Source organism: Simochromis diagramma, unplaced genomic scaffold (genome assembly GCF_900408965.1).
Source record: "Simochromis diagramma unplaced genomic scaffold, fSimDia1.1 OVJJ01000802.1, whole genome shotgun sequence".
Taxonomy (NCBI): domain Eukaryota; kingdom Metazoa; phylum Chordata; class Actinopteri; order Cichliformes; family Cichlidae; genus Simochromis; species Simochromis diagramma.
The window spans coordinates 5,808,556-5,836,369 of record NW_024387492.1 but is presented as its reverse complement, the minus strand read 5'-3'; the positions used below and the strand labels follow the sequence as shown (position 1 = coordinate 5,836,369).

The 27,814-nt window shown below is 39.1% G+C and overlaps 2 protein-coding genes across 3 annotated transcripts; one reads left to right on the top strand and one right to left on the bottom strand.

The window, feature by feature from the left end:
- Window positions 1–15,924: 15,924 nt before the first annotated feature.
- LOC120724943 (syntaxin-7-like) lies at window positions 15,925–21,294 on the bottom strand. 2 transcript variants are annotated; one of them, XM_040017481.1, is made up of 10 exons: window positions 21,162–21,294; window positions 19,472–19,564; window positions 19,295–19,364; window positions 18,947–19,037; window positions 18,313–18,450; window positions 16,967–17,016; window positions 16,783–16,873; window positions 16,598–16,670; window positions 16,381–16,463; window positions 15,925–16,121 (listed from the first exon to the last, which is right to left on the bottom strand). In XM_040017481.1, the coding sequence occupies exons 2-10, from the start codon at window positions 19,554–19,556 to the stop codon at window positions 16,026–16,028; spliced, it is 777 nt and encodes a 258-aa protein (XP_039873415.1). In that variant the 5' UTR covers window positions 19,557–19,564; window positions 21,162–21,294; the 3' UTR covers window positions 15,925–16,025. The 2 variants fall into 2 exon arrangements, with proteins under 2 accessions (XP_039873415.1, XP_039873416.1); XM_040017482.1 differs by having other exon boundaries at window positions 16,967–17,013.
- Window positions 21,295–24,381: 3,087 nt separating this feature from the next.
- LOC120724934 (protein LEG1 homolog) lies at window positions 24,382–27,033 on the top strand. The gene is made up of 8 exons (XM_040017467.1): window positions 24,382–24,747; window positions 24,906–24,989; window positions 25,062–25,135; window positions 25,368–25,472; window positions 25,716–25,834; window positions 26,434–26,575; window positions 26,692–26,788; window positions 26,880–27,033. The coding sequence occupies exons 1-8, from the start codon at window positions 24,450–24,452 to the stop codon at window positions 27,029–27,031; spliced, it is 1,071 nt and encodes a 356-aa protein (XP_039873401.1). The 5' UTR covers window positions 24,382–24,449; the 3' UTR covers window positions 27,032–27,033.
- The last annotated feature ends 781 nt before the right edge of the window (window positions 27,034–27,814 follow it).

Genomic DNA, 27,814 nt, shown 5'->3' with positions numbered 1-27,814 from the left:
TGTGACTATGAAGCCTTGTCCTGGTGAGCAGAGTTTTTACAGAGCACATCTGACAGGAAGGTGTTCTGTCGCAGCATGAACACGTAGCCTGTCTCAGGTACACTTACTGTTCCCAACACATTTCCTTTATAACCTTTATACATTCCCTATGCTGAATTATCAATTTTAACACATTCCCTTTTGTTTGCCTCCTCCACCCATCTGTTTCCCCCCTTCATTTTCCACTCTGTGACATATTGTGTATAGTCCTCTGTATTTTGTTACCGGGTATTTTTTGTCTGTACTTCAAACACTTAAACCAAACTTGGCCGGCGGACTTTCATTAAGCACGTACTGTATAAACTGAAGGTTGTGCCTTTCCTGCCTTTTGAGCGCGACCTTCTGCGGTTAACTATATGCTACGATACCTTCGCTTCTCACGGTAACTGTTCCCAGGTATGTTATTCTCCTGCCTTTTGGACATGTGGTTTAGCGTGCCTGGCAAGGCGGCAGGCAGCTCTCCTGGCTCGATGTGTTTATGCAGGTGCGGGACGTTCAGGACACACCGCCCTGCAGAGTATTTCGGAGGTGCTTTTCAGAGCAGCTTACCCTGCAGTATTAGAAGGGGCCGCCTATATGTGGCATTTAAGTGGGACAGCCCAGAAAAGGCATTTCCTCGGCTTACTGGAAATGGAGTCTTAAAAAGCTTGAAACGGAGTCAAACACATCATAGTGAGAAATGCTCTAATGACAGCAGAAAGATTGATGTTCCCATACACAATGTGAGACAACAAGATCATCGAAAAGAAGAATGCTGAGCACGCGTTACATAAGCCACCTTATTTTTTGTGTGTTAGTGTGTGTTTCTTGAGCAAAAAAGCACTGCCATTCTCTTTGAGTTAAGCAAATCATAATCAAGGAAACTAGTTTAAAGGGCTTGCTTGATATCACAGGAAAAAACATGCAATGCTTTGTTGCTAAGAGACTGTAAAATATCCAGATGGAACAGCTTTAGAAGCAAATGTAAAACTTCTGTCTTTTGAAACCTTTGGACCAAACCGCTGTTTGTATTGTCTATTCAGTGCATATGTTTATCTGATGTGTGTGCCAGATTTGCAGGTTGCATAAAGTGCCACCTCTAAATTGCCTGTAGGTGTGACTCTGAATGGTTTTCTTTCTGTTTGGCAGACTGGTGAAGTGTCCAGGTTGTAATCTACCCCTTTCAAAGAGGGAGGTTTCCAGACCTAAGATAATACCTAAGAAGACTTGTCGAGATAAGCCTTCTGGTTTTTTTTTGTAGAAATCTTTATCTAGTTAAGAGTGAGTTAATCAGCTCTTGAAATAAATCAACCTCTTTGCTGTAAATTCAGCTCAAGTGTAATCTCAGAAGAATATCTTTGCTCAAAATGAAAATGAAAAGGCATTTTCCCAGTGTCATCTTTTCCAAACATTAAATGGTGTTGTCAGTATTTGAAACAGGATGATAAGATAACAGTGGTCATCCTGTTTAGAAGTACTGACAGGGCAATTGTTTGCTATGGTTTCATTGTCAGGAAGCATGAGGGAGAAGAATAGCCTTGCCCTGCTTGGCTGACACTGTTCTGCAAAGTTTCCTGGATAATGAATTCCTCTGGTTTTGGTCAGCCAACAGTGAAAAACCAGGATAAAGAGGGGAGAAGGACTTAAAGAGGGAGAGAGGAGGCCTGAGGTGATTGTCCAGTCAGCATGGAGGGTGTTAGCAAGTCCTCTGTATTGTGGATAATTGCAGATTACTGGTTAGATAAGTGGATTGACTAGAAATGTGTGGGAGTACAGAAATGCAAAACAACAAACTGAATTTTATTTTGAAAGTGTCTTTTTAAGGTAGAACTTCGTCAAGTCTTCATGAACCCTGGTACTTCGATCAGAGGGAGGAAACTACCAGAGCAAATATTTTGCACTGCAAATTAGAAACCAGGCCTGCTGGCCACAGAAAGCTGAGTTCAATCCAGTACGCATCTACCTGCTATCCTTCACATTAACAACCAGCGCTGGGGCTGACTGGATTTACACAGGCACAAAACCCTGTAAAATTCTCACTTTCCAGCATATTCCACTTTAAAGCATATGAACTCTGGCACCAGTTTAAAATGAGCGCACGCTCAATGAGCCATACTGTTGCTACGCTGGTTCAAACACAGATGCATCTTAAAACAGAGTAAGAACATACACAAAGTACACTGCGCCTCTACAGCGGAGGGAACTAGGTTGAGAAATTTGAAAGAAAACAAACAGGATTCCAGAGCGGTGCGCTGTGGCGTGAGGCTGCTGGACTGAAACACAAAGAGAGGCCTGTTCACTGCATACGGGAGCATTCCAGCTAACAGAACAGGCTCTGGGATGCTGTTGACCTAAGCTACTTTAGAATGTTTGTGCAATAGCGTTTGACCACTTGATTAAAAATATCGTTTGATGCTGAAGTGGCTCTGTCCTAGCAACGGGCAGTTCAGACTGGTCTGAGCAGAGCAACATGCTGCGTGAAAGGATGGCTCTTATGAAAAGATGAGCACTGAACGGTTCGCTCACTGAGAATGAACATCCAAGTGTCACTTTTAGATTGCCATTGGAAAGCCTGTTTATTTCACCTTAAATGGTGCCACTTTTGTAAGCAAAATACATTTGAAGGTTGAGCAACAGAGTTGAGTATGTGGATTTAAGGGGATGCGACTGTTGAAACTTGCCATATCTTCTCTGCCAGTGCCAAACAGGTTATTCAGCTATTGTCTCATGATTGGTGTCTTTTATGGGATTAGATGAAATAAGACATATTGACAATTTAAGAATTTATTCATTTATAAAACATGGGCCTCAGTAGCTTGTGGAAGATCCATACACAGCCACATCAGCCTGGCACCTCCTCATCATGCTGGTCGCCAGTTTTGTCACACACTGCCGTGAGGTGGCATCCTATTCTTCAACCACCATTTTGCACAACTCGGGCAGTGTGGTTGTGTTGGCCACTCTCGCACAAAGAGCATGTCCAAACTGATCCCACAAGTTCTGTGAAATTAAGATCAGGACTGCCAGCAGGTCGTTCCATCTTCTCAACTCCCAAATTCTGGAGGTAGTTTCTAATAAACCCCACTCTGTGGAGGCAAGTGCCAGAATCTTTGAGTACAGGGTTCAATTGCGGAGATGTGGGAGTGGTTGCAGAATCTTATCTTCATATCTCTATGCATTCAGATTGCTTCCAAAGATTACAAACCTTGTTTTTCTAGTGATGGAGATGCTGCACCAAACTATCAAAAGCTGCTACTGTATTGGTGTAGCAACCAGCACAGCGTTCTCTGTGTCTTCCCCACACTTTGACCCCACAATCTAATTGCCATAGGCAGAATTTGGACTTGTCGCTGAGCAGCACTGTCAATCAACCTGGGGTACCACAAGCTCAAAGAGTCAGTACATACTCAACTCTGCTGCTCAACACCATTTAAACGGACATAAACTTTTATGTTTTCAACAGTAGGATTTATTGCCAAGAACCATTGTTACATTGTAACAATTACATCGATCAAACACAAATTGAGAAAATAATTGAGGAAAGTGATAGAAATATGATTTAAATCCAGAATGATGGTAACAATAGGACACAACACTTTGTGAAGGTAATTCACTCACAGCCATTTAGTCAGTCAGATCCTTTTAAACATGCATAAAACAATCCCCATGCTGCTTTTGTTGACCATTATGAATAAACAGTAAAAAGTAAAACTAGAACTAAAGACATGTTTCATTTTTTTTTATTTTAGTTTATTTAGTTTTTCAACCACACAACATTTTTAGTTAGTTCTCTAGTCAAATTCTAGTCTTTGTTTTATTTATTATTTATTTTTATTACATAAAATATTTTGCTTACAGCTAGTATTAGTTTGTCAGCTAATTATTAACATCATAGCCAATATACCTTATCAACCTGATACATTTACAAATGTATATGCAAAAAATATTGTCAAAGCTCTTGGCTATCTCCATCTTTTACATACAGTCTATGTCATAATCACGCTTAAATTAGCATATAGCAGTCTTCTTACAGAATGCAATCAACAGAAATTAGGCCTAAAATGTGTATCAGGATGATTACAGATTTTCACTGCCAAGTTTAACAATATGTTCTAAATCTGCTGATCTAAAATTTGGCTCTCGCAATTAATAAAATATTTTTTATTAGCTGAGGCTTAAAAATTACTCTTGATTGGATGAGTTTCACTGAGTTTTTTCTTTTTAATATGTCTCATTATACAAAGGGACTAGTTCCAATATGTGCCAGTCTTAACTTTAAACAAGAAAGCTGATGTGAAAATTGAGATAGTTCTTGGATTTGCCAAGAAAAATCCAGCTCTGGGAAGTGAATGTGACCTGATTCTTTCTTTTTTAACTAATACCTTGAGCAATTTTCTGAACTCTGATGGAGCTGCTCACTGGACGAACAGTAGAAGACTGTGGTTGCACTGGGCAACTGCCAGGTATGAATGTGTGTAACTTTGTACGTGTGAAGAAGGGTGTTGATGAAAGAGACTGTGTGTACTTGGCAAATATTCCCAGGATAAATTAAGGCAAAAAAGCAAAAGTCTATACTGAGAACCAAAAAAAGAAATGCTTGATGTGGTGGCAGATTTGTGCCTTTGATGGTCGGATTGAACCAGTCAGTGCAGAAACATGGAGATGAATTTAGCTGAAGTCTGACATTGATTCTTTTTGGCTTGTTGTGTCTTACTGCCGCTTGAAGTCACCGACAAATAAAAAATTTTTTAAAAAAAATGTGAAAAGGTATAGGCTTTGCAAAAATATAAACTCCTTATCATGATCCCAGCTTTTTTACCGAGTCCTGTGGGTTTGGGACTTTCTTTTCTGTTTTTCAGCGTTTCTCTTATATGATTAGTTTGTTACAATTTATACAGTTTTCATTCTTGGTTTCTTTATGTTTATTTCCTGAGGCTGGTTTAGTTAGAATTATGTGGGTTCTGTTCGTATATGGAGGAGGTTAGAGAGAGGTGCAACAGTGAGGGTCTGCAACCATCTGTGAAACATGGTGGAGCCTCTTTCATGGTTTGGGACTGCATTTCAGCCAGTGGTGTTGGGCATCTTGTCAAAACTGATGGAATTATGAACACTCAAAAGTGTCATCAGAAACAGACATCATGCAATGCCATCTGGAAAGCATCTGATTGCCAACAGCTTCATTTTCAGCATAACAATGATCCCAAACACACGGCCACTGCAGGAAAGCATACCTGGATAGAAAAGCACACAGTTAAACACTATCAGTCATGGACTGACCTCCTCAGAACCCAGATCTCAACATTATTGAAGCAGTGTGGGATCATCTTGAAAAATAGTGAAACAAGACAACCAGCAGCCAAAGAAGAGCTTTAAATGTTCTTCAGGAAGCCTGGAGAACAATTCCTGAAGATTACGACAAGTCTAAGAGAGTTGTGTTGAAGAATAAAGGCGGTCATACCAAATATGGACTTTGAAGCTGATTAGAATTGTACAAACTTTATTTTGGCTTATGTACCGCATTTCCATTTACCACCTATTTACAATTTACCTGGATAAGTAGAAATAAATTTGGGATGGCTCAAGACTTTTGCACAGTACTGTGTATCTCATACATTTTCTTTTTTTAATTTTGGTAGTGAATGTCACCTCTTCTCCTTTTATCTTCGTTTCACCTTTTCAGTGTGATTGAGCTCATCTTATGACATGTATATACATCTGATTTCATGTATGACATAAAATTCATCTCACCGTTAGCTTTTTCACACAGGAAGGTCTGGATAGCTTTTTTTCACCTAATAAACAAAATCATCATTTAGAAACTCTGGTAATTTTTTTAATATTAAAATGAGTTTGATGATCTGAAGACATGTAAGTATGACAAATATGCAAAAAATATATGCAAAAACTTATTTCTCAGCACTGTTATATCACTTCTCATCACATGGCCAAACAAGTATTTTTCCTTAATGTACAGAATTCGTTTGAAGTCTTGTCTCAGTTATTCTCATAGACCCGATCTTTAACACACAGCTACATTTTTACAGTTAAAGGTAAATACCAGACGACAAAATGGAAACAAACAGTCTGAGAATCCCCCTGCTGTGGAAACATGACGAATCTATCACAACACTGTGAGTAAACTGAGGGCCTCCCTCCTTCACTCTTTCCTTCTCGTAAGCACTCCGTCTACCTTCTCTTCCTTCCTCTTCCTTTCTCACACACTCATCCACTTATTCCTCTCTCACGGTTTCGTGGACGTCCACACATCTCCAGCATGCTCGTGACAGCAAGCTGTGTTTGCGGAGCACCATTCATTCGATCACCACCATCGCTCCACCCATCGAACCCTCTTAACCCTTGACCCCGTCCGCTCCACCTGCCTCCTCAAACACGCTTGTGCACACACTGTTGACACCTCTTCCTCTGTTAGCCCTTTCCGTCTCTGACGTCAAAACCCCTGTCAGTGAAGCTCATTAACAGGTATATCTCACTTGAGACTCAAGTCTATGGGATCCACAAACATGGAATCACATTCTTACTCACGAGACGTTGTCCAGCCAGTCGGGTACACAGAAAAAGATTTAAAATTGTATGTTTTTAAACATCTTTTTCAGTCTCTGAAAATGGTTGGGGAGGAGAGAGAAAGAGGTGTTTCATTATACACATGTAAACACTTAATGTCAGTAACTCTAATGACCACGCAGATTCTTGAGGACTCTCCATAAGGCTGTGTGCAGCGTACAGGTTACCTCATTCTTTTCCTTTCCATTACAATTATATTTTCTGGTTTGCTCTTAGCCCTCCAATGAGCTACCATGGAATGAGAGGAAACAGAAAATGGTGTGGATTTGTTTCCCCGACCGCCTAAAACCATGCAGTTAGCATGGAAGACTGTATACCATCTCAATATTTTAAGTGTAACTGTGGTTCAACAGGAACTAGAAACTAGAGCCAAATTCCTACACTCCCACCGTGACATACACCCACAATTTATTACCCGCCATTATGGAAACCAAGAATCAAATATCTACCAGGATCCAGACTCTAATTCCAATGGTCCACCATGAAGTTAAATCTTACCACTACATAACAATAACAAGAGCTGGATTCTGGCGAGGCCATGGTGCTAGTGTGTGTACGTGTGTGTGTGTGTGTGTGTGTGGTCTGACTGGTGCCCACATCCTTCCAGGACAACAACATGGCCACCTAGGAGACGCACATTCATTCCTCAATTACCTCCCTGCCTTCTTCCATCCATTCCCTCATCATTCATCCTTCATTCCCTCCAACAGCGAGGCGGCTGGAGGCTATGACGTCTGTTGTGTAATACGAATTCGCCATAGTTTGTCTTCCAGCATTTTTTCCTCGTGGTGACATTCCTCTGTTCAAACAGCCTCCTACATATATAGGAGGTGATTTGAGCTGAGCAAACCACACTTGTTCACACAAGACATTTGAAGGGGAGGTTGAAGAAATCCTTCTTTACTTTGCTTCTTGTTTATTAACGAGTAAATAAATGAACGTCCTGCCCATTTGACAGTTAAATCCACTCAATCAAGTATGTCTGCAGGGTAAGCGGGACTCTAGAAGTTGATCATGCTCCTGGCTTTGGAAGATGAATTATACACACTTACCAACCAATTTATTAGGTGCACCTCGCTAATACCAGGTTGGACTCTCCTTTTCCTTTAGAACTGCTGTAAGTTTTTGTGACATAGATTCAGTAAATTCCTGGACACATTCCTCAGGGATATTGGTCCATATTGGCATGACATTGTCAGTAGCAATACTAAGGTAGAATTTGATGTTTAAACAATGCTCAGTTGGTATTTAGGTGCCCACAGTGTGCTAAGAACTATCCTCCACACCATTATACCATGATTAGCTGTTGATCTAAGCAAGGGTGGATCGATACTTTCATGTTGTTTATGCCTAATTGTGACCCTACCAACTACAGCAGAAATAGAGATTCAACAGACCAGGCAACTGTTTTCCAAGAATCCATCCATTCACTTCTGCTTTTTCAGGGTCGCGGGAGGCGCTGGAGCCTATCCCAGCTGTCTTAGGGTGAGAGGCAGGGTACACACTGGACAGGTCACTAGTCTGTCGCAGGGCTAACACATAGACAAAAAAAACATTGGCGTTGACATTCACTCCCATATTTACACCTATGGGCAATTTATCCTATCTCCACTAATTGCATGTTTTTGGACTGTGGGAGGAAGCCAGAGTACCCGGGGTGAACCCACACAAACACAGGGAGTAACATGCAAACTCTGCACAAAAAGACCCCATCCTGATGGTGTAATTGAACTCAGGACCTTCTTGCTATGGGGTAACGGGGCTAACCACAGTGCTATCGTGCATCTATTGTCTAATTTTGGTGAGTCCGTGTGAACTTTAGCCTCACTTTCCTGTTCTTAGTTGACTGGAGTGCCACTCAGTGTGGTCTTCTGCTGCTGTAGCCCATCTGCTTCAAAGTTTGATGTGTGTGCATTCAGAGACGCTCTTCTGTATACCCTATTTGTAATCAGTGTAATGAGTTTCCTTTAATTATTTATTTTTACCTGTTCGAGTTACTGTTGCCTTCCTATGAGCTCAAAGCATTCTGGTCATTCTGTTCTGATCGCTGGCATCAACAAGGCATTTTCTCCCAGAGAACTGCAGCTCACTGGATATTTTCCTCTTTTTTAGACCATTTTAGAGATGGTCATGTGTGAAAATCCAAGTAGATCAGCAGTTTCTAAAAATAATTTGAACAGCCCATTTGACACCAACAACCATGCCATGTTCAAAGTCACGTAAATCCCCTTTCTTCCCCATTCTGCCAAAGTGCTTTGAGTTGCTGAATCTGGTGATTGTAACAACCAACTTAGCAGATAAGTGTAACTGGTCACACTGGAACCAATCGTTATCAGCGTAATGTTCCTGTTAGGCCCAAGGAACACAGCCCTGTATGCTAACACATACATTCCCTCATTTTGTAAACGAGTACGTCTGCGGTAGCTTATTTTTTCATAATGTAAGCTAAGCTAAATATTCTCTCTCTTTTAAGCTAAGCTTTCCCCTTCATTAACTCACACTTAAGCCTTGTATGATAACCAGTACAGAACCTGCTCAAAACGAAGACAGTTTGCAAAGGTACGATTGAGGTTTGCAACTTTCAAGAAAATTTCTCACTGTCTGCTGCAGACAGAATAAATTACAGAAGTCAAGTGAGACTAAAACAAAACAGCAAATTAGTGCAGTTTAAAATAAAAAAACAAGCTGAAAGAAGCTAAAAAAGCTAGTAGTAGAGTTACTTACAGTTACTCTTTAAGTTTATCTATCACCCTCTATCAGGTGGTGATTTTTAGTATTTTCAATGTTTAAGTATGTCTTACTGTTAATGTAAGTACACATCCATTCATACAACATACATACAATTCAGATTTAAAGTGGCACACTGTCATTGGCACAAAGAGGCCTGTAAAGCTATACTTAAGTAGAAATACTGCTAATAGTACTATGTTTTTAATCAACTCAAGCTTAAAAAACAAAACAAAAACAAAGTATGTCAGTTAAAATTTAAAAACAAACAAACACTAAATTCAGCTTGGTAAATGTAATCTTTTAGCCCTACATCTGAGCCAGACGATGCCAGTCCCTTATTCTTACTAACCTGGACACTAAAAAGGAAAGTCCCTTACATTTCTGCCTCTTTGATCCCCGATGGTAAATATCAGCCTGGTTTGGTGTTTACCAATTGGTTATTGAAGTTTTTTAAGCATTTACCACAAGCTCCTTGTGGCCTTTTTACGAGAAGCCGTTAGACTTCAAAAACACAGTATTTACTTTGTCTCAATGTCATTTCTTTGTTGTGTTTTTCAGCACAGGGAGGTACACAGTTTTTCACAGGTGCACTCTTTGGCGTGTGTGACATTCGATTTTTAGCTTTGAAACAGCAGGTGAGTGCAGCGGTTTCACCTCAGCGTGGAACATCCTGTCACATAACTGAGAGCTACTTCCTCCTCAGGAAAAAAAACATCAATATTTACTGGAATACACAGAAGCCTCTAAATCCACCCCCCAACCCACAGCATGCTTTTCTGTTCTAGTGCCAGTTGTCATCCCACCAGTGAGAGCTGTACCTCATCTTTATTTATGACCTTTTTTCTTCTAATATTCATACACCACAGAGAGGACATTTTGACAGCAAACATTCTGCATTCCTTCTGCTAGACTCCAAAGTAAAGTTTACATTCCTGGGATATTGGGTGGAATGCTGCCCTCTGCAGCTCTGGACCCCCTCGAGGAATACAAGTGGATGGAGACTGGGATGCTTAAGGAGAGGTTATGCAACACAAACCTTATTTAGAAAGTCCAAAGTCCTTATCTCAACATTACAGAGACAACCTGGGATTGCAGAAAGAGAGTGAAGACACTGAGACAAGAAAGTAATTGAGTTGACTTATCTATTCTTCTGTTTACTGAACTTTAGATGATTTGAAATTAATTTCTGATTATGAGTTATGAACTTCAGCAATCCATGAGATTTAATAGCAATGAAAATACTGTCAGTAACCCTGACTACCTTCAAAATAGAGACTGGATCCTCATGAAACCAAAAATAATGAATAAAGTTATGTACAACTTATCTAACATTGTGCAGGTCTCCATATTCCTACCATGATAGCTCTGAACCCTCAGAGTGGGGTGCGCTTCTTTAACAATGTTCAGGTTGCGTGGTAAATGTCAAGGTAACATTAACAAGAATGCTAGACCCAGTGTTTCTTAGCAGAACAGTGCATCGCAACAAGACGATCACTCGTATTCACCTAACCCATCAGTAGTTTTAATGCTGCGGCTGACTGATGCATTTAATAACAAAGTAGAATGGACAAGAGGTAGCATGAGCCATAACAACGGACAGGACAAAAGGAGGTTAAAACAAATGGATAAAAATACGATTGATTTATGATGGGAACAAGTCTGCTGCTAACAAGATTTCAGCTGAAAAGATAAATAAGCTACTGCTCCATTGCTCCATCGGATAATAGTACTTATTAGTAGATTTGCACCCTACATCAGGAGGGGACACTTTGTCCATCTCAAGGACACTCAATGCACTGCATGGCTACTGAAGGGCTCGAAATTGTAGTTTCTTTAGGGGACAGTCTGGACTTTGATTCAAGTGAATTAACATGGATCATACACAGATGATCTAATTTAAGGAAAGATCAGAGCCCTGATTGGTTGGACTGATTTAATTGTGTCACTACATAATGATTTGTCTGCATGTGAGCACTACTATAAAACAGCAGGCAGCAGAAGTGTTTATGTAGCTGTTCTGTTTCTGGAAAAAAGTGTTTCATAAGCACATTAACATACCACTCTAATAACATCATTAGAATGCCACTGAAAAATAAAAAGTAAGGTCATTGCACTGTGGTATATTATGAGCTTTATAGCAGCCAATACAACACTGCCCCCTGCTGGCAGCAATAATTACCTACTTTCTAATTCAGAAATGGGCTTTTTACCAAACATACCCATTATCATTAAGGAAATGTATATTATAAAGTACCTGCTGTGAAAAGTGCTTTGAATGTGGTGAGCACCTAAATTTACACATAAAGAAATGTGTTATCATTTCAAATGACTTCACTTCGTGAAAACAGTTTTGTTTTCTGCGTCTGGGAAAAATGCAATGAAACCTAGATTTAATGAGTCTAAAAGCATCTGTGTAAAGCAAACCAGGTAAATCTGACAAAAGATTGGATCAGGTGCATTGTAGGAAATGTAGGTTCCAGTGTTTTTGGAGCTTTTAGGGGCTATAAACTGGATATAAATGGTGGACACACCCACTGTGACCTCAGCCACGGTTTCTGAACTGAGCAATTTAAATCCATGTACATGTTAGCTGCTAATTAGGGATTGCTACTAGATTAATAAACACCGTCATTTCAATCCCTAAAACAGAAATACAGGCCTCTTGGACAGATTTCAAGTCATAGTATTTCAGATAGGTACTGTACATAACCCTCGAACTCCTAAGCTTCTCTTGGAGCTAAACATTCAAAAGGCCATTAGAGGAACTGCCATTTCTGCCACTTCTTGTTGGCTTCAATTTTGAGTTCCATGTTTTTAACAATGTTCTCTTTCATGTCCCTCGATCTGTTGGAAGTCTAATATTTATTACTTTGGTTCGGCCGTGACTCTGGACCAGTTGAAATGTATATCAGTTTTCTGCTCTGTGAATTAATGTAACTAGGCAATGGATAATTCAGAATTTGAGTTACAATGATCAAAATTTCTTCTCTCGTCTCTGGGGAAAAAAAAGTTGACACAAGCAATGCCACCTTCTCTTCCATTTACGTTTTTTCAAACAGCTTCTTTCAGGAAAAAAAAAGAAAAGGAAAGCTAATAGAAACTTGTTATTTCCTCTGGTCCATCTTCTGATGACGCACTAACAAACCTCGCTTCAGTGAGGTCATTGTTCGTTCCAGAGGAGGTTATTATCTCCACTTTTTAACTTTTGAGCAAAAGAGTGTAGTTTCCATATACTATTGCTGCTGTTAGCTGTACTTGTGTGATAAATTGGGGTTTTTCTAGACACATTATATTATTATAAAATGATATGCATTAACACTTCCACCAAAAAGTTAAATCCTTTTAAAAATAATAAGTCCTTTAATTTGTCCTCCAAAACCTAACAATCTCCAGCTTCTCTTGTGGTAACTTTGTACCCAGTCAAACTTTCCTCATCCTCCACAGCTGGGAGGTTTCTGTTGGGAAGGAAAATCCTGCTCAGCTATTTGCAGCAACCTGCTACTTTCTGTGTGTGTAAGCAGCTCAAAATATTCCCTGTCCTACTGACGCTCAGTTCAACTCTTTCTGTGCCTCAGTGATGAATTTGCAACAGTGTCCAGTATTCCTCATCACTCGCTCTGCCATGGAAACTTTTGCTTTCTGCGTCACAGCAATCTGTTACTTCCACATCCGAGTCCAACTCCAACACTGTCTGTTCTGAAATATTCTAGCTACCTCAACTGCTCCCTGATCTCATCCTCTGTTGAATGCTATTTCCTCCTGTTTACATTAAACAAGAATATCATATAACCTACCGTACAACGCGGATTTTTAACTATTTTCGAGGTACACTTGAAGATGTTTTTCATTAAAATTCCCATGAGGTGTACCACAAGATCTATTACTAGTCCTCTTTTTTTTTCTTTTTTTGTTTTTCAATTCACTATTTATATTTAAATGCTATTTTTGTGAAATCAGAGACATTCACTTTTATGTAAACAACACTGGGTCTGGCATAACCCCAGCCTTTAATGAAACATTTACTTAGGCCACCCTTATCTGGAAAAAATGCTGACTCAGTATTGTCACCAAGAAATAAGAACCAGCTCTCAAATGACACTCAAAGTTTACACTCAACCCTGGGTACATACAGCTAGCAAGACTCAGATCTTGATCAGATAAATTTCCAATACTAGATTTGCTAGAAATGAGATGATGACCACTTTGTACTCTAAATCTAAAGCTTCTACAAAAATAATTGCAAATATTTACCATAGTACCAGAGGAACCAACGTTTAAATGGTTCTTGACTACTTTCTTTTCCATCTTGCTTCCATGAAACACAAAAACATGAATCTGCAAAGCAACTTCTTGGGAACCTCATGGATTTTAAAACGCTTTGATGTGAATTACAGGTTTGATTTTTATGAGGCATTGTGCAAGAGGAATGCCAAGCCCATTTTGCAAAAGTCAACAGTTGGTTGCAGCCTGTTACACAAAATGCTCTCACCATGGTAACTAACTATTGACATATTGGTGATGGTGATGACTAACTTGAAATTGAGTAATTGGTAGATTTAAATTTCATCTGGCTGTCTGTGATTTTGAGTATGGGCATACAGTAAACACCAATCTATATTAAACTTTCAGGTCATACTATAGTTTAAATCGAAATCATCACAGACTTAAGTATTGATTATCATCATTTTCTTGTCTTTCTCTCATACATATCCTTAATAATAATAATAATAATAATAATAATAATAATAAATAATTTTTTTTTTTTAAAAACTGCTCTAAATTTTGCCCTGGGATAATTACAGGAACTGAATAGGAGGCTGTGAAATCTCAGCTTTTTTTCCCCACCAAGAAATTTTTTTATTTTGTGAAATTTAAAATGTCAATTCAAGTCATTAACAAAGTGCTTAGATTTTCAAAATAAAAGGTCACAGTTGACAATGAATCTGTCTCAGCTCCAGTATGATGGGAGGCAAATCACAAAGAGGTCATAAGATCAAGAAGAAGATGAATAAGACAAAACAATCCAAACTGTTCATGGGTTAAGTTCAACCCCCCACCTCCACCTCCCTTTTCCCCCTGCTCATTTTCACCTCCTTCTTCTATATGTTACTGAAAAGGAAAATGAATCAAAATAAAGTTTTAAAAATATATTTCAAAAAAAATTATTAATTTGCTATCTCACTTCAGCTTTCTACCTCCAACTTGGTAGCAGTACAACAGTCTCAGAAAGTGCATAATCTAGTTTCAAGTATCCTACAATTTTGGTTAAAAATCACTCTTCACACTTCAGATTCTGAATTTTTATTTAGCAAATAGAAGACAGTTCGCACGCACACACACATAATTTTCCATCGGGTTCAAATACAGAAGCATGACAACAACAGTGTTAGTATTTACTAATAGAAGGTAACTTAGGATACTTTGCATTAGTATATTTTGGTTTAAGATCGGTTGTCTAATTATTTGTTTTTAAAAACAAGGGATAAGAGAGTTCTCACAGAAACTAGTGACAACTTTCCTTCAGCTCTTACGTAATTTGCTCAATTAGATGCCTTTTCCTGAGAACCACAAGTGAATGCCAAATAACCTACAAATGCTCTCACTGTGTATTACTTGACTTGCCACTATTTACTGTGAATATTTTACTTCAATCCTTTGTGTGACAGGCAGTGAAATGAAAAGGATTTCCCTGACAAGCTAAAAGAAATAAGTCCCTACTGAATGTACAAACATGATTATTGAAGAAAGAAAAAAAGAAAAAGAAAAAAAGGGACGCTGGGTAAAATATTTTTTTCATGGTTGGCTACGTTTTCTGTGTTCACTGAATTCTGCTTTTACTTACATTTAACACAGCGCTGCCATTTTTCCAGAATTGGTCTCATAATAACAAACCCTTCCCCTTATTATTTGGAGTGTAGTCTAACGTCTTAACAGCAAGATTAAAGTTGCACTTGCTTTTATTTTTGTTATACATAAGACTGAATAAAAATCAAATCATTTAAAATATTGGAAACAACAGATAAAAACACTGTTGCCCCTCAGAGGCTTTAAATATTCTGACTGTAGTTTGGCTACATTTTACTGCAACCCACACCTAGCGCTTGTTCATTTCCACTTAATTTACATACTGCACTTCATTGTTTTATTGCTGAGAAACTTATAGTATGTGGATTTTGCATATGTAACCAGACAAAAAGAGGCAGCTGCAGCAGCATCCCCTACCAACATGCTGCTTATTGCACCCAGGAGCGTTGTGTGTACTGTGTACATTCAATTTATTGGAGCGACTCCACATTGCTAGGGCAGGACGTACTCAACAACAATGACTGCCACTAAACACGAATACTCGCCTCTTTCATCTGATAAGTCTTCCATTTCAGAGGAAACCATGCCTAAATCAGACACTGATCATGACAATAAAGCTACCAGAGCTAGATTTGCTTCACAGCAAACAAGGTTGTAGTCCTGACATTGAGGACTACAATATCTTAAAAACATGATTTTTTTTTTTTTTTTTTTTTTTTTAAATCAAAGCTTCAAAAAAAAAAAAAAAAAAAAAAAAAAAAAAAGACAGACGGTGTTTCAATCTTTTTCCCCCCCTCTGTCCGTTTTTGAAGAAGAAAAAGATTAAGAATGAAATTTCATTCTTGGTCCATGGTGATAAACACAGGAGGAGGAGGAGGAGGAGGAAGCCCTCAGGCTTTGAGGGAGCCCCAGATGATTAGTCCTACTACAACAGCAACAACAACCAACACTATCAATATAATGCAAATCTTCTTCCGGGAGCTTTGCTGGAAGAAAATAAGCAGAAGGAATTTAATGTTTTTGAATTTTCTTTCCTTTATGATCTAACTAATAAGTTGATTAAATGATGTAGAGTCATGCACACATTCTGCTTTACAGAAACAGGCTCTAACAACCAGTCTTGCTTTACTAATCCAAGTTAAAATCTCATTTTTCTAGCATTTATTACAGCTCATCTGTCTTTTCATACTCCTGTTCCTCACCACTTCTGTCATATCATACATTAAGATATCTCTGTCACATTACCTGGTGGTCTGCAGCTCGGGCCAGCTGGTGCATCCCTTTCTGGATATTGGTCTCGGTATTCTCCACGTTGGCTTCTATGCTGTCTGCAGGAAACAAAACAAAATACATAATTTACTTGCGGTAAGAGTAGAAACTGCACAATCCTGCTCACTGAGCCGTAAACTGTCAATGTGAAGCTGTTACACCTGTCAGCATTAACTTACTGAAAGATTCTTACCTATCATGTCTCCTTGCTCGTGGACCATCACACCCAGGTCCTTGAAGATGTCATTTATGTCTACGATGTCAGACTAAAAATCAAGAGAGCCGGTCCATATTCAAGAGGCACTTACAGTATGTTTGTGACTTTGTGTTTGTGGAATTTTTTTGCACAGATATTAGGTGTTGAAATTTGATCTCTACCTCCAGCTGCCTTAGAGCTGATTCTCTCTCCTGGATCAGTCTCAGATCTTCTTCAGTGACAGCGTCAGCCTGAACCTGTATCTGGGAATCACTACATACAGATGCAACGAGAGTAGTTAAAACATTATTTACTATAATAATAAAAAGCAGAAAGAATAATACTGTTCAGAAACAGTGGGCTTACCTCGGTATAGGAGGAACATTTCGAAAGCTGTCTTCAGGCTGACCACCCTGCTAGAAGTCAATTGAACACATTTAAGTCTTATTGTTGCAAATCTGCAGAGGTCCTTCTATTCCTGATTATGGGTATAGCAATGATTCAGTAAGTACAGAATGTCCTTTGCTGCAATATATAAGTAAAAGAAAAAGAATTATTCAGTATTTGCAGAACACTTCATTGTTAAAATATATGCATGGCCAAGTTGAATAAATTCACCTTGCAGCTTTATTTACTGTGCAAAAATAAATTATTAAACATAGCAGCAGTAACACGCTGTTCCTACTTATCAGCAGCATAGCAGATAAAAAAAAAAAAAAAACTTTGAGTGAAGCGAGATAAGCAAGAGTGAGATACGGGAACACAGCTGTGAGTGGGTCCAATCATGGGAATCTGTGACTACAACAATCACAATTAAAGATACTTTGATTCACAATCATGTGACAGCTTCATGTGAAACTACTTCTGAACTGACGCCTGCGGTTGCAACAATTTTAAGAGAGGAGTGAAACTGTAACCAGCTGTGACTATTTCAAGCAAGCACTGTGGTGGAATACAGTGCAATAACAATTTTATGTGGATTTTTGTAAAAATAAAAAAATAAAAAGTAGAAATTTCTCAGCAGAAGCCGACATACTGAAGAGAGAAACCCAACAAGGTTTGTGAACGAGCACTTTGTGACAGTGGGGAGAGAAAGATAACCCCCTTAACATGCAGCAGAACTACACTCGGCGATGGTGACCATCTGCCTCGGAAGGCTGGGGAGAGGGGAAGCAGAGAGTGAAAACAGTAAGAAACACGAAAGTGAGAACAAACACTAGTGAAATCTGCTGCTGAAAGGAAAAAGGCAGTGAGCCTTGATGTACAGCACCTACTTGTTTTGCTGGATTGTTAGTGCAAAGCTTAAACAAGCTACTAAAAAGCTTTGCATAAAACCTTTTTTTTTTTTTTTTCTATGGTTTCAAGAATGTCTAATTTTCAAGTCTCTACTCTTCTGTAGGTTTTCAATAGGATACCAAACATATTCTCCTCTGCTATCCATCACAACCACTTATGCTGACAAAAAAAATCGCCTGTATGTGTCGTCCAGTTTATGGCTAAGCAGAAAAACACAACACTTCTTAAACAGCACTTCACACGCGTGTCAAAAGACCTGAATTCCATCTAAATCTACGCAATGATGTAATATATGTGTTTACATTTATAGCAGTGGCTTCACCCCACTCTCATACTCCCATACAGTACCTATTTTATAACTGTCGTTTAATGCTCTACCCAACAACTTGGTGATCTGATGACAGGCAGTTACTTACAGACAGTCTGGAGCTGGCTCTGACTCTGGCCACAAACTCCTTCTCTTTGCTGGCGGCTTCTCGCTGCGACTTTTGAAAGCTGTTCAGAGCAGCGGAGAAGTCGTTCAGCAGGCGCTCTCTCTGTATCTTTCTCTGACGCTAAAGTAAACACAAAAATATTGTAAACAGATGAACAAATGGACTTGTCAGAACTATGGTCTGTAGTTAATCAGTCTGGTATGGTACCACAGATTCTACAGAAAAGATGGATTACAATGCTCATTGGTCAGTGGACTGCTATTCTGAACATTTAGAGGTTGCCATGGTTTCTTTGGAACTACAAGTAACCACTTTGAATGAAAGAGTGAAGCGCTATGATGTGATATATAAATAACAATTATAGCTAAGAAGAAGTCAAAAGCATTTTTGTTTCAATCTGTCAACACATTTATTTCTGCAGTGAAGCTGTGAAGTTGGGCATTTAACATGGGAGTCTATGAAGACTGACTCAATTTTGTAACCAGGCCCCATGGACATGTGAGGAACTACAGCCTTTGTGCCAGTGAGTTTATTTTTTAGACCGAGAGGTTGTTCTTTGTGGTTTGCTTGACTGTGACAAACCTTTTAGATCAGGAAGACTTTACAAACTCATTACCTGATCAGGTCCGACCGGGAGTGCAGTAAAAGCTTTCATCAGTCGGTCAGTCTCCTTTGCCAAGTGGTTGCCTTGTTGCTGCTTCTGTTGACTAATGACATTAAAAAATGAATTTGTTAAAGTAGAGAATAGTACTCAGACATTACAAAGACAAAGGATGGTAGGCATAATACTGTGCATAGGTTTAAAAGGAATCAGAAGTAATTTAGAGTATATAAAAAAAATTAGCCGGCATTAAACATTGCTGTAATAGTCTAACATTTTCTACGCTTGCACATTTGCACTTTCACTAAGATACTTCTGATAACAGCCCAGGTATGTAAATCCAACCAAGCCCCAGTAACTCACATCGTCTGTAGTAGCTGGCTGCTGTCCTGTTCAGTTCCCAGCACAGAGATTGCCCTTTGCAGCTCGGAGGCTGGCAAGAAAGTCACAGAGAAGCATGTTGTTTATTTGTATTGAAGTGTGTCCACGTGCTGGACGCGCTGGCTGACAATAATGCGTTTTTATGTGTGCATTTCTTACTCAGCAGTGTGATCTTCTGGATGTTGGAGCTGATCTGGTTAACCAAAACACTGGGCTCCTCTGGAATCCCAGCCTGGTAGGCCATGATGAAAGCTACGAGGACACACAAGACCACAGGCTTCACTCGACTCGCTCATGAGTTAACAGTGAGATCTAATTAGCGTCTGGAGTCAGCTCACTGTTCTCGTGACTGTCATGTGTAGAAAAAAAAAAATCAGGCTTTCGGGGTGAAAGCATTTGTGTAGATATAGTATAATCATTGTATCTTGCAAATTTCCAAGAAGAGATGTTGCAACTGTGTTTCTATTTATGGCATCTTTGACATTAGGTACAGCATTAAATACAAGATAAAACAGTGATTTCTGTGATCTCCTCTCCCCAAAAATGATGCAACGTTTGTGACACCCCCTTACATTTCACCTTCTTTCTACAGGTTTTCATCTTGAAGCAAAGCTCCAGAAATATCTGTTGAGAAGCTCACTACTATCTTTCACTGGGTGCTCCTTAATACTCATGAACTCAGTCCGAGGTTTTATTCTCACACAACACAGTAAAGCCTGCCACACGGCTGGTGTCCTCATTGCTCACAGTGTTTAATAAATTTGAGTTCAGAGCTCTGAGAAGGCAAGTTTATTTCTTTTATACAGGAATACAGTGGACCCACCCCCAAACACTGAGTACAGTGTGTGATTAGTCACAGTAAGCTTAAGCTTCAAGCTAAGAGGAGCAAGGATGGAAGCTGAAATAGTAAAGTGAAGGAGTGGCTTAAATAAATCACTTTATAATATAACTCATGACCTAGAAATGGTTCAGAGGTCCAGCTTCTTTGGAATGTGATACTGTAAACATGAGTAACCTGAAACAATAAAAAATACTGTAACAATAACAAGTTTTATGCTGGTACTTATCCACTAAAAACACTGCGAAACTAATACACTTACATTATTGAGGGATCACACAAATGATCATTACAGCTAAAATGATTTGATATCAATGCTGTGAAATAAAATATTATAAATATGCTGCAGAATTAAAATATTTTCATCTTTTAACCTTAAAAAAAAAAAAAAAAAACAGCTATCAAGGCCAAAAGGAAAGTCCTACAGTCTGATAAAGGTGCTCATATCATACTGTACAACCTGAAGTGAAGGAGTGTTGGGCCGGGAATATTTAGCACAAGCTCCTCATGCAGACTTCCTGACTCAAAAAAGACTGAAACTTAGTATGCAAATAGCCACCTGCTAAGAAACTGTCACAGTGACAGGATATTTCTCGTTTGCTTTAATTAAAAATTAAAGTGTGATTAGGGTTAATTAAACCAACGTGCATGTTCTGTTTCTGTCTCCTTGCCAACAAGGAAAAAATGCGGAAATCACCAGAGTATTTTTTATGCCATCAACATGAACGGATAAACTGCAAATACTTAGTTATGACCTACTTGTGTTTGTTGGGGTTAACGCTGTCCTAATGTTACCTGTACACTGCTCTTCATTTTAACATTAGCGGGTTTAAGAGTCATGAAGTTACAAGGGAAGTCAGTATGAAGATGTTTGTCGCTTTTCGTTGTAAAACAAAAAAACTTAAAAATACGAAACAACCTCGTAAAAATACGTTGGTCGTCTCAAACGTTAGTGAAATTGTCAAGAATGACTAAAAGTTTACTTGAGTTGTGTAAAAGTTTGAACTTTACCTTTCTCGTGACTTGTTTCTTGCGTCGTTGTGCTTCCTGATTTTTTCTTTTGGCCACTCCTCCGTCACATGATGTCTGCTGCACTCACAGCGAGACCGCAGCTGTAAATTAAAGGTGTCAAACGGTAACATAATGGAGCCCAGAAAAGTATAGAAACAAAAAACTGTCCTTTTCTTAAAAACAGAGCAACGACGCAGCACAAGTTAAGTGCTTCATGATCTTTCATTCTTAGGTATTTATCGACTGTAGGCTACCAGGTGAGATGCTGGTTCGTGGGCAGGTGAGGGGTCCAAATCAGTTCCAAAAATGCTAGTTTACACTGGACAACATCAGTGCTTTTAGTTAGTGTCAGAGCCATAAAAAGGATTATAATTCTGTTTAGGTCTTGGGTGTCATATATGATGCTCGGGGCCCAGAATCGGCCTAATAAATTGAATTCACATTGAATTGAATACATTCCTTTTAAATCGTGGGCCACATACAGCCAACTTTACAAAAGCCCCTTTCTCTGAACGTAAAGACGTTTAACAGCACAATTAATCCCCTTTTATATAAGAAACAATTAGTGCAATTTCAACCTCACACCTATGCCGTTTTTCTACATGGTAAAGTTGGCTGGTTGGTTTCCACAGTGTGTTTTTTAGCCTGTTTCCTTCCCATCGTGCCCAACTAGTCACTGCAGATGGCCTCCCCTTGTTGAGCCTTGTTCTTCCAGAGGTTTCTTCCTGTTAAATGGAAAGTTTTTTATTCCCACTGTCACAATTTGCTTTCTCATAGAGGGTCATTTGATTGTAGCAGTTTTCTCACTGTTATTGTAGGTTCTTTACCTTAAAATATAAATCTACTTTTGATTTGGCATTAAGTAAAATTTAATTGCACTATGTGTGCAGAAATGTGCACAACAATATAAGTATGAATGTGTAAAGTGTGTCCATGTGCTTCAGTGTGTATGTATGTTACTAGTCTAGTTGATTCATGTAGGGTGTTCACTTCTATGTGCATGAGTTTCCAGTCCAGACTCTGAGTACTGAGCTTTCTGAGGCCTGAAGGAAGAAATTGTTGCACTGACTGGAAGTGAGGGACTAGATGTTCTGGTACATCTTGTGAGGCGGCAGGAGAGTAAAAGGTTTGTGTCAGGTGTGTGGGGGATCATACACAATGATGGTGGCTTTGTGAATACAGAGTTTGTGGGAAATGTCCCTTGAAGGTGGGGAAAGAAACAGTGGTCCTGCAGCTAACATGGGTCATAACTGATTAACCACAACAAAAACAAACAACTGACAGGTGAAATGAATACATTCATTATCTCTTTGCAATGCAGCGTTTTCATGGAAAACCTTGTATTTTAAAATTCTTGTGAATGTTACTTTTACAGGTGTCTATCCACCAAATATTTCACTAGCACCCTCCAATGGCAGCATCCTCCTATTGCAGGACAGCGCATCTTGCCACTCCACAAAGCTGCTCTGGACACTTAATTTGCATAAATCAAACTCCTCAGATCCCAACCTGAACATCCACGAAGGAGCCAGAATAGATCATCCACGGTGGACACACCAACAAGACCAAAGGGCTCATGTTCATGCGTTAATGGGCCAGAACTGAACTGTGTACAAATGATGGATGTAATGTAAATGTGTCTGTCTCTAAAGCGCTTTGGTTCACCTTCTGTGGTTTATATGTGCTAGATTGCCGGTTCAAGCCCCGGCTTGGACAGTCTCGGTCGTTGTGTCCTTGGGCAAGACACTTCACTCGTTGCCTACTGGTGGTGGTCAGAGAGCCCGGTGGCGCCAGTGTCCGGCAGCCTCACCTTTGTCAGTGCGCCCCAGGGTGGCTGTGGCTACAATGTAGCTTGCCATCACCAGTGTGTGAATGTGTGTGTGAATGGGTGGATGACTGGATGTGTAAAGCGCTTTGGGGTCCTTAGGGACTAGTAAAGCGCTATACAAATACAGGCCATTTATACATACATGCCACCATATTGCTGAAAGATATTTCTTTTTAATTTGCTACCCTACTTTACATATAAAATTGGCTTTGCTTTCAGAATAATGCAGATTCTGGATTAAATAGTATTACCTAACAGTTCACTTGCTAACACCACCTCAACTTTTTAAAATTGTAGTTATAATTTGGTTCTTGGTGTTTACTCCATGCAAAGTGTGGTAATTTTACAAAACACATTATGATGTTACATAAAGCTACGAGACATGTTCTGTTTACCAGACGCATCAGGCACATCAAAGTTCACTCAGATTAACCAAATCAATAACAGTCTTAACTTCTGTATCCAGTACAGACTCACTGGAGTATACTGCACTTTGTTAGGTGCACTGGTTTGACTGATTCTTAAGGTGATTCTCTAATCAGCCAATCTCATGGCTGCAACTACATGCATAGACATGTAGACCATATCTAAATGTCCAGGCACATAGCCAAGGCCAAGATAACCTAATGAAGTTCAAACTGAGGATCAGAATGGGGATGAAAGGTTATAGTGGCTTTAAAGGTGTCGGTTGTTGTGGGCTGGTCTGGCTCTTTTAGGAATTTCCCCACTCAGCCATCTCTAGGGTTTACAAAGAAAGGTCCAAAAAAGAGAAAAAAGACTGCTTCAAGATTATAGTAAGGCAACAGTAACTCAAATAACCACTGAACCTTGAAGCAGATGGGCTCCAGCAGCACGCTGGATGCCACTCCTATCAGCCAAGAACATAAAACTAAGGCTATGGTCAGCACCTTGTTGAGTGTGTGACACAAAGAATTAAGGCAGTTCTGATGAGAAAAGGGGGCCCAACCTGGTGCGAGCAAGGTGTAAATAATGAAGTCTTCGGTGAGTGTATGTGAAAGTAAATTTTATGAGTTTTTCCAGATAAAAAGTGTTATCTTTGGCTACTTAAGGGGGTAAAAATCTGTATACTTTTTCCAAGAATTCTTAGAATTTATTTGGGGGTTTGTGTTTCCAGATTCAATTTACTGATGGTATCACTATAAAAGTTGTGGATTTGGGTTCATGTAAACAAATCAGCTTGAACGATGAACAGATGTACTTTGCACTGAACTCAGTATTCTATGTTTGGACAAAATTGAGCTCTATGTACTTAAATTCTCTTATCTGTTGGTCAGGGTCCAGTGAGCCATATGTCACATGGACTAATGTGATTGGTGCACATCTGCATGCACTGACTTTGATATTCAGAGAAGTTACAAATGCTGTATTTAAGGGAAAACTCTCAGTCCAGAGTAGCTGCTCTTGACTCTGTCCTTCTCTGCAGACCCAACACCTCAGTCATGCTTCGTTTGCTGGTCCTTGGCCTTGTCCTGGCATGTGCAGTGTCTCTCAGCAGCTCTGCAGTAATTCTAGAAAATGGCGCTCCCATCCTTTGGGCACAAACGGCCAGCCAAGTGACTGAGTTGCCAATGCACGATGGGATTCTGGTTCCAGACCCCTGGAACTACCTTCACCGCATGAGTTTATACCGGCTGATGATAGCTGCTACAGACCCCTTCATGGGATCCATGGGGACAAATGCTACTGACAGTCCGCTGTGGGGACTGCCACTGCAGCTCGGATGGATGTTAACTTCAGGTGTAGTCAAAGTATCATTTCTTTTTTTTTTTTAAGTCAATAATAATCCTTTCATCACAATTTAACAAACTTTGTAGTACAAAACTGAATAAAGAGCCTCCTAATAATGCAACTAACAAAGAAACAAGACCACAGCTAATGATCTGTTGTTTTTACAGGGCGTCTTGCTGATCCAACGGGTGCAACAACTTGTGGCCTGGAAGCAGAGCCTATGTGCATTTCTACCCAGAGTTGGTGGGCCTGTAAGTACAAGAAACAAATGCATAAAAAATAAACACAGGGGAAATACAAATGACCTCTTTATGTTTCTCCAGGTGTGAACTATTTTGCATCTGTACTTTCCTTTCTGTCTGCTGCACAACAGGGCTTCATGGGAGCAGGAGCTCAGGTATTATCTTAAACTGAAAATGAACACTTTGAAAATAAAACAACAACAACAGCAACTGCAATAATAATAATAAGAAGGAGAAGGAAAAGAAGAAGAAGAAGAAGAAGAGGACACTTTTTCATGCCATCACACAAATATTTGCAGTTTAAATAATAATGAATATGACCATTTTGTATTATTTATAATGTATGTTATATAGTGCATATTATCATGTATGTTATTACATTACCAGGTCCAGATGCAGGTGCCTGCAGGAGTACAGGACTATTGTACAACTTATACTGACTGTAAAGCTAAATACCCTGATGCCATGTCTAAGTGGGATGCTTTTTTTCAGGTATTGAAACACAGATATACACTGGTACATATACACACAGTTTCTATTCACATCATATTATCCCGCAATTTTAAAGGGGGAACTGAACTTGTATTATTTTGCCCTTAGCAGAAAACATTACATTTTAAAAAGTCAGGGCCATGTGCCATTATAGTTCAAAATGGGTCTGTGTTCCCTGAATGCACCAGCTTTATGAAGCAACAAAGCTACATGTACTCCTTTAATTGTTCATATTGTTTTAAGGGTCTGAAGACTACTAGTGAATCTCTTCTGCCTGATGATGTGAAGAAAGACACTATCCTTGGTGTCTACTGGGACGCCCAAATGGCTTCAACCTATGCCTCTGCAGCATGTAAATCCAGGTAATTTCTTTTACTTTTACTGTAACCATGTTGCTTATTAATTGTAGACTATATCATTTTCATTTTTTATTCTACTGCTGTAACACAACATCCCTTGTTAGATCAATAAAGTATCTATTTTTATCTATCATAAAATCTATCATTTTAATGCATTTCATTAGTAAACATTTACACATACCCTCCTCCCCCAGTCACCCATCCTGTTTTTACATATTACAAATCATGTACACACACATTCATACATGACAATGACATTGACTAAATCTACTTCATCTTTTTTTTTTCTGGCAGTCTTGTTAGTTTTAGCAGTGTCAGTACTCTTTCCTGCACAAATTTTAACATCAATGCCCTTATTGCCAATACTAATGATGCTGGAAAAAGTATTAGAGCAAAAGTGATCACTATCCTTATTATTTATAAATGTTTATAAACAAAAAAAAAATTTGTCCACTGAACTATTTTTGGTAGTTCAGTGCACACCAAAACTACCAAGGACGAGGCCTTGCTGTTTTTCCCTGCAAGTGGTCAAAAAAGCCAAACATTTATCTCAAATTTCAGCTCTCTTAATCTCAGCTTCTGTGTTCTCGCTTCTCCTACAGGCAGAGCCACTATTCCTCTGTAGAAGTGTCATTTGCTCACAGCTGGCTGAACTCAGCAGAATATGTAGCAGCAGCTCGATTCCAGACCAACATGGAAAAAGCAGTGCTTTTCCTAACCCCTCTGCCAAGTCGGATTTTACAGGTACATATCTTCAACCTTTTCCATCTGTTTATTTTACACATCACTTCTTTTTTTCCTGAAACACACAAAGTGAGAGAAGGCTTTTGTCCACTCTCCATTCTGTCTTATCGTTTTAGGACGGCGACAGCGCCCCTAACATTGCTGATCTGACTGCAGAGGAGAACCACACACTGTATATCTTCAGCTGGATGAAGACTATTGACAGTCTGCTTGGTAGGACACACGCACACATGCACACAAGCAAACACAAAATATTATTGCTAAGATTTTATTTTAAGTTTTGCTCATGATGATGATCTACCAGGTGGGACATTGGTGCGTCTGTGGAAAGGTGCCATGTGTTCAGTAAACACAAGGCAAAAAGGTGCACAGGTGCTGGAGCAGCTCCTCCTGAATCCCAGCTTTGCTACAAGCACTTTCCTGTCCATCATCTCTGAGATGACTACAAGCTGCTGAGTCAAACACACAAGATAAATACATAACGGTATTAATTTTTTCTCCTGAAATTATTTTTTTTCTCCTGTTTAATGGACATTTTTGTCCATTAAACAAAGTTGTTTTGTCACTGTTTTTTAAGGTCAACTTGTTGCACTTATCTGTGGTGTATACCTGGCAGTACATTAAAGTAATTTCTTGGCTCCAGTTCAACTAGTGTTCTAAAATGTGTCTCACAGATTTGTTTTTTTTAAGTTTTTTTCCACAAATAATCATTTTCCAGCAATATGTTTCCACTGTAGTACAGCTACTTCTACTTAATTAAGGATATGATTATAAAAAAAAAAAAAAAGCTCTGCTAGATGGGTTTATAGTTTAGCTCAAGCATGATCTCACGATCTGATCTCATTTAAAACAAATTCTCAATGATTTTGACCTATGCCTAAATCTAAAGAAATAAGTGTTCCATGAATTCAACAATGAGTAGTCTACTGCAGCGTAAATCCAGAGTTCAACTCCAGACCAATACTGGTACCTAGTGGTAAAAAAAATGTAAATACTACCAAGTAAGATTTCTAGCAATGACTATACGGATCTATAATATATGACTATCTATCTATATAATATAATCATTGATGAGAGTGGAAAGTGCTTTTCATAAGGTGAACATTCATTTGATACTACTGGAAAATGAGTTTATTTTTCTGTCACTGCTCACCGTAGAGTATTCATACACAGAGGGTGAGAGACAGGAAAGCAGCAATATGTGATGGGGAGGACATGTTCACATTAGACACAGTCATC

Excerpts from the sequence above, each read along its gene's own strand:
- LOC120724934 (XM_040017467.1), top strand. The coding sequence starts at position 24,450 with ATGCTTCGTTTGCTGGTCCTTGGCCTTGTCCTGGCATGTGCAGTGTCT. Across the intron at positions 24,748-24,905 it reads CGGATGGATGTTAACTTCAG|GGCGTCTTGCTGATCCAACG; the intron begins GTGTAGTCAAAG and ends TTGTTTTTACAG. Across the intron at positions 25,473-25,715 it reads AGTGGGATGCTTTTTTTCAG|GGTCTGAAGACTACTAGTGA; the intron begins GTATTGAAACAC and ends TATTGTTTTAAG.
- LOC120724943 (XM_040017481.1), bottom strand. The coding sequence starts at position 19,556 with ATGGCCTACCAGGCTGGGATTCCAGAGGAGCCCAGTGTTTTGGTTAAC. Across the intron at positions 19,038-19,294 it reads AGCCAGCTACTACAGACGAT|TCAACAGAAGCAGCAACAAG; the intron begins GTGAGTTACTGG and ends TAATGTCATTAG. Across the intron at positions 18,451-18,946 it reads TCCCGGTCGGACCTGATCAG|CGTCAGAGAAAGATACAGAG; the intron begins GTAATGAGTTTG and ends TGTTTACTTTAG.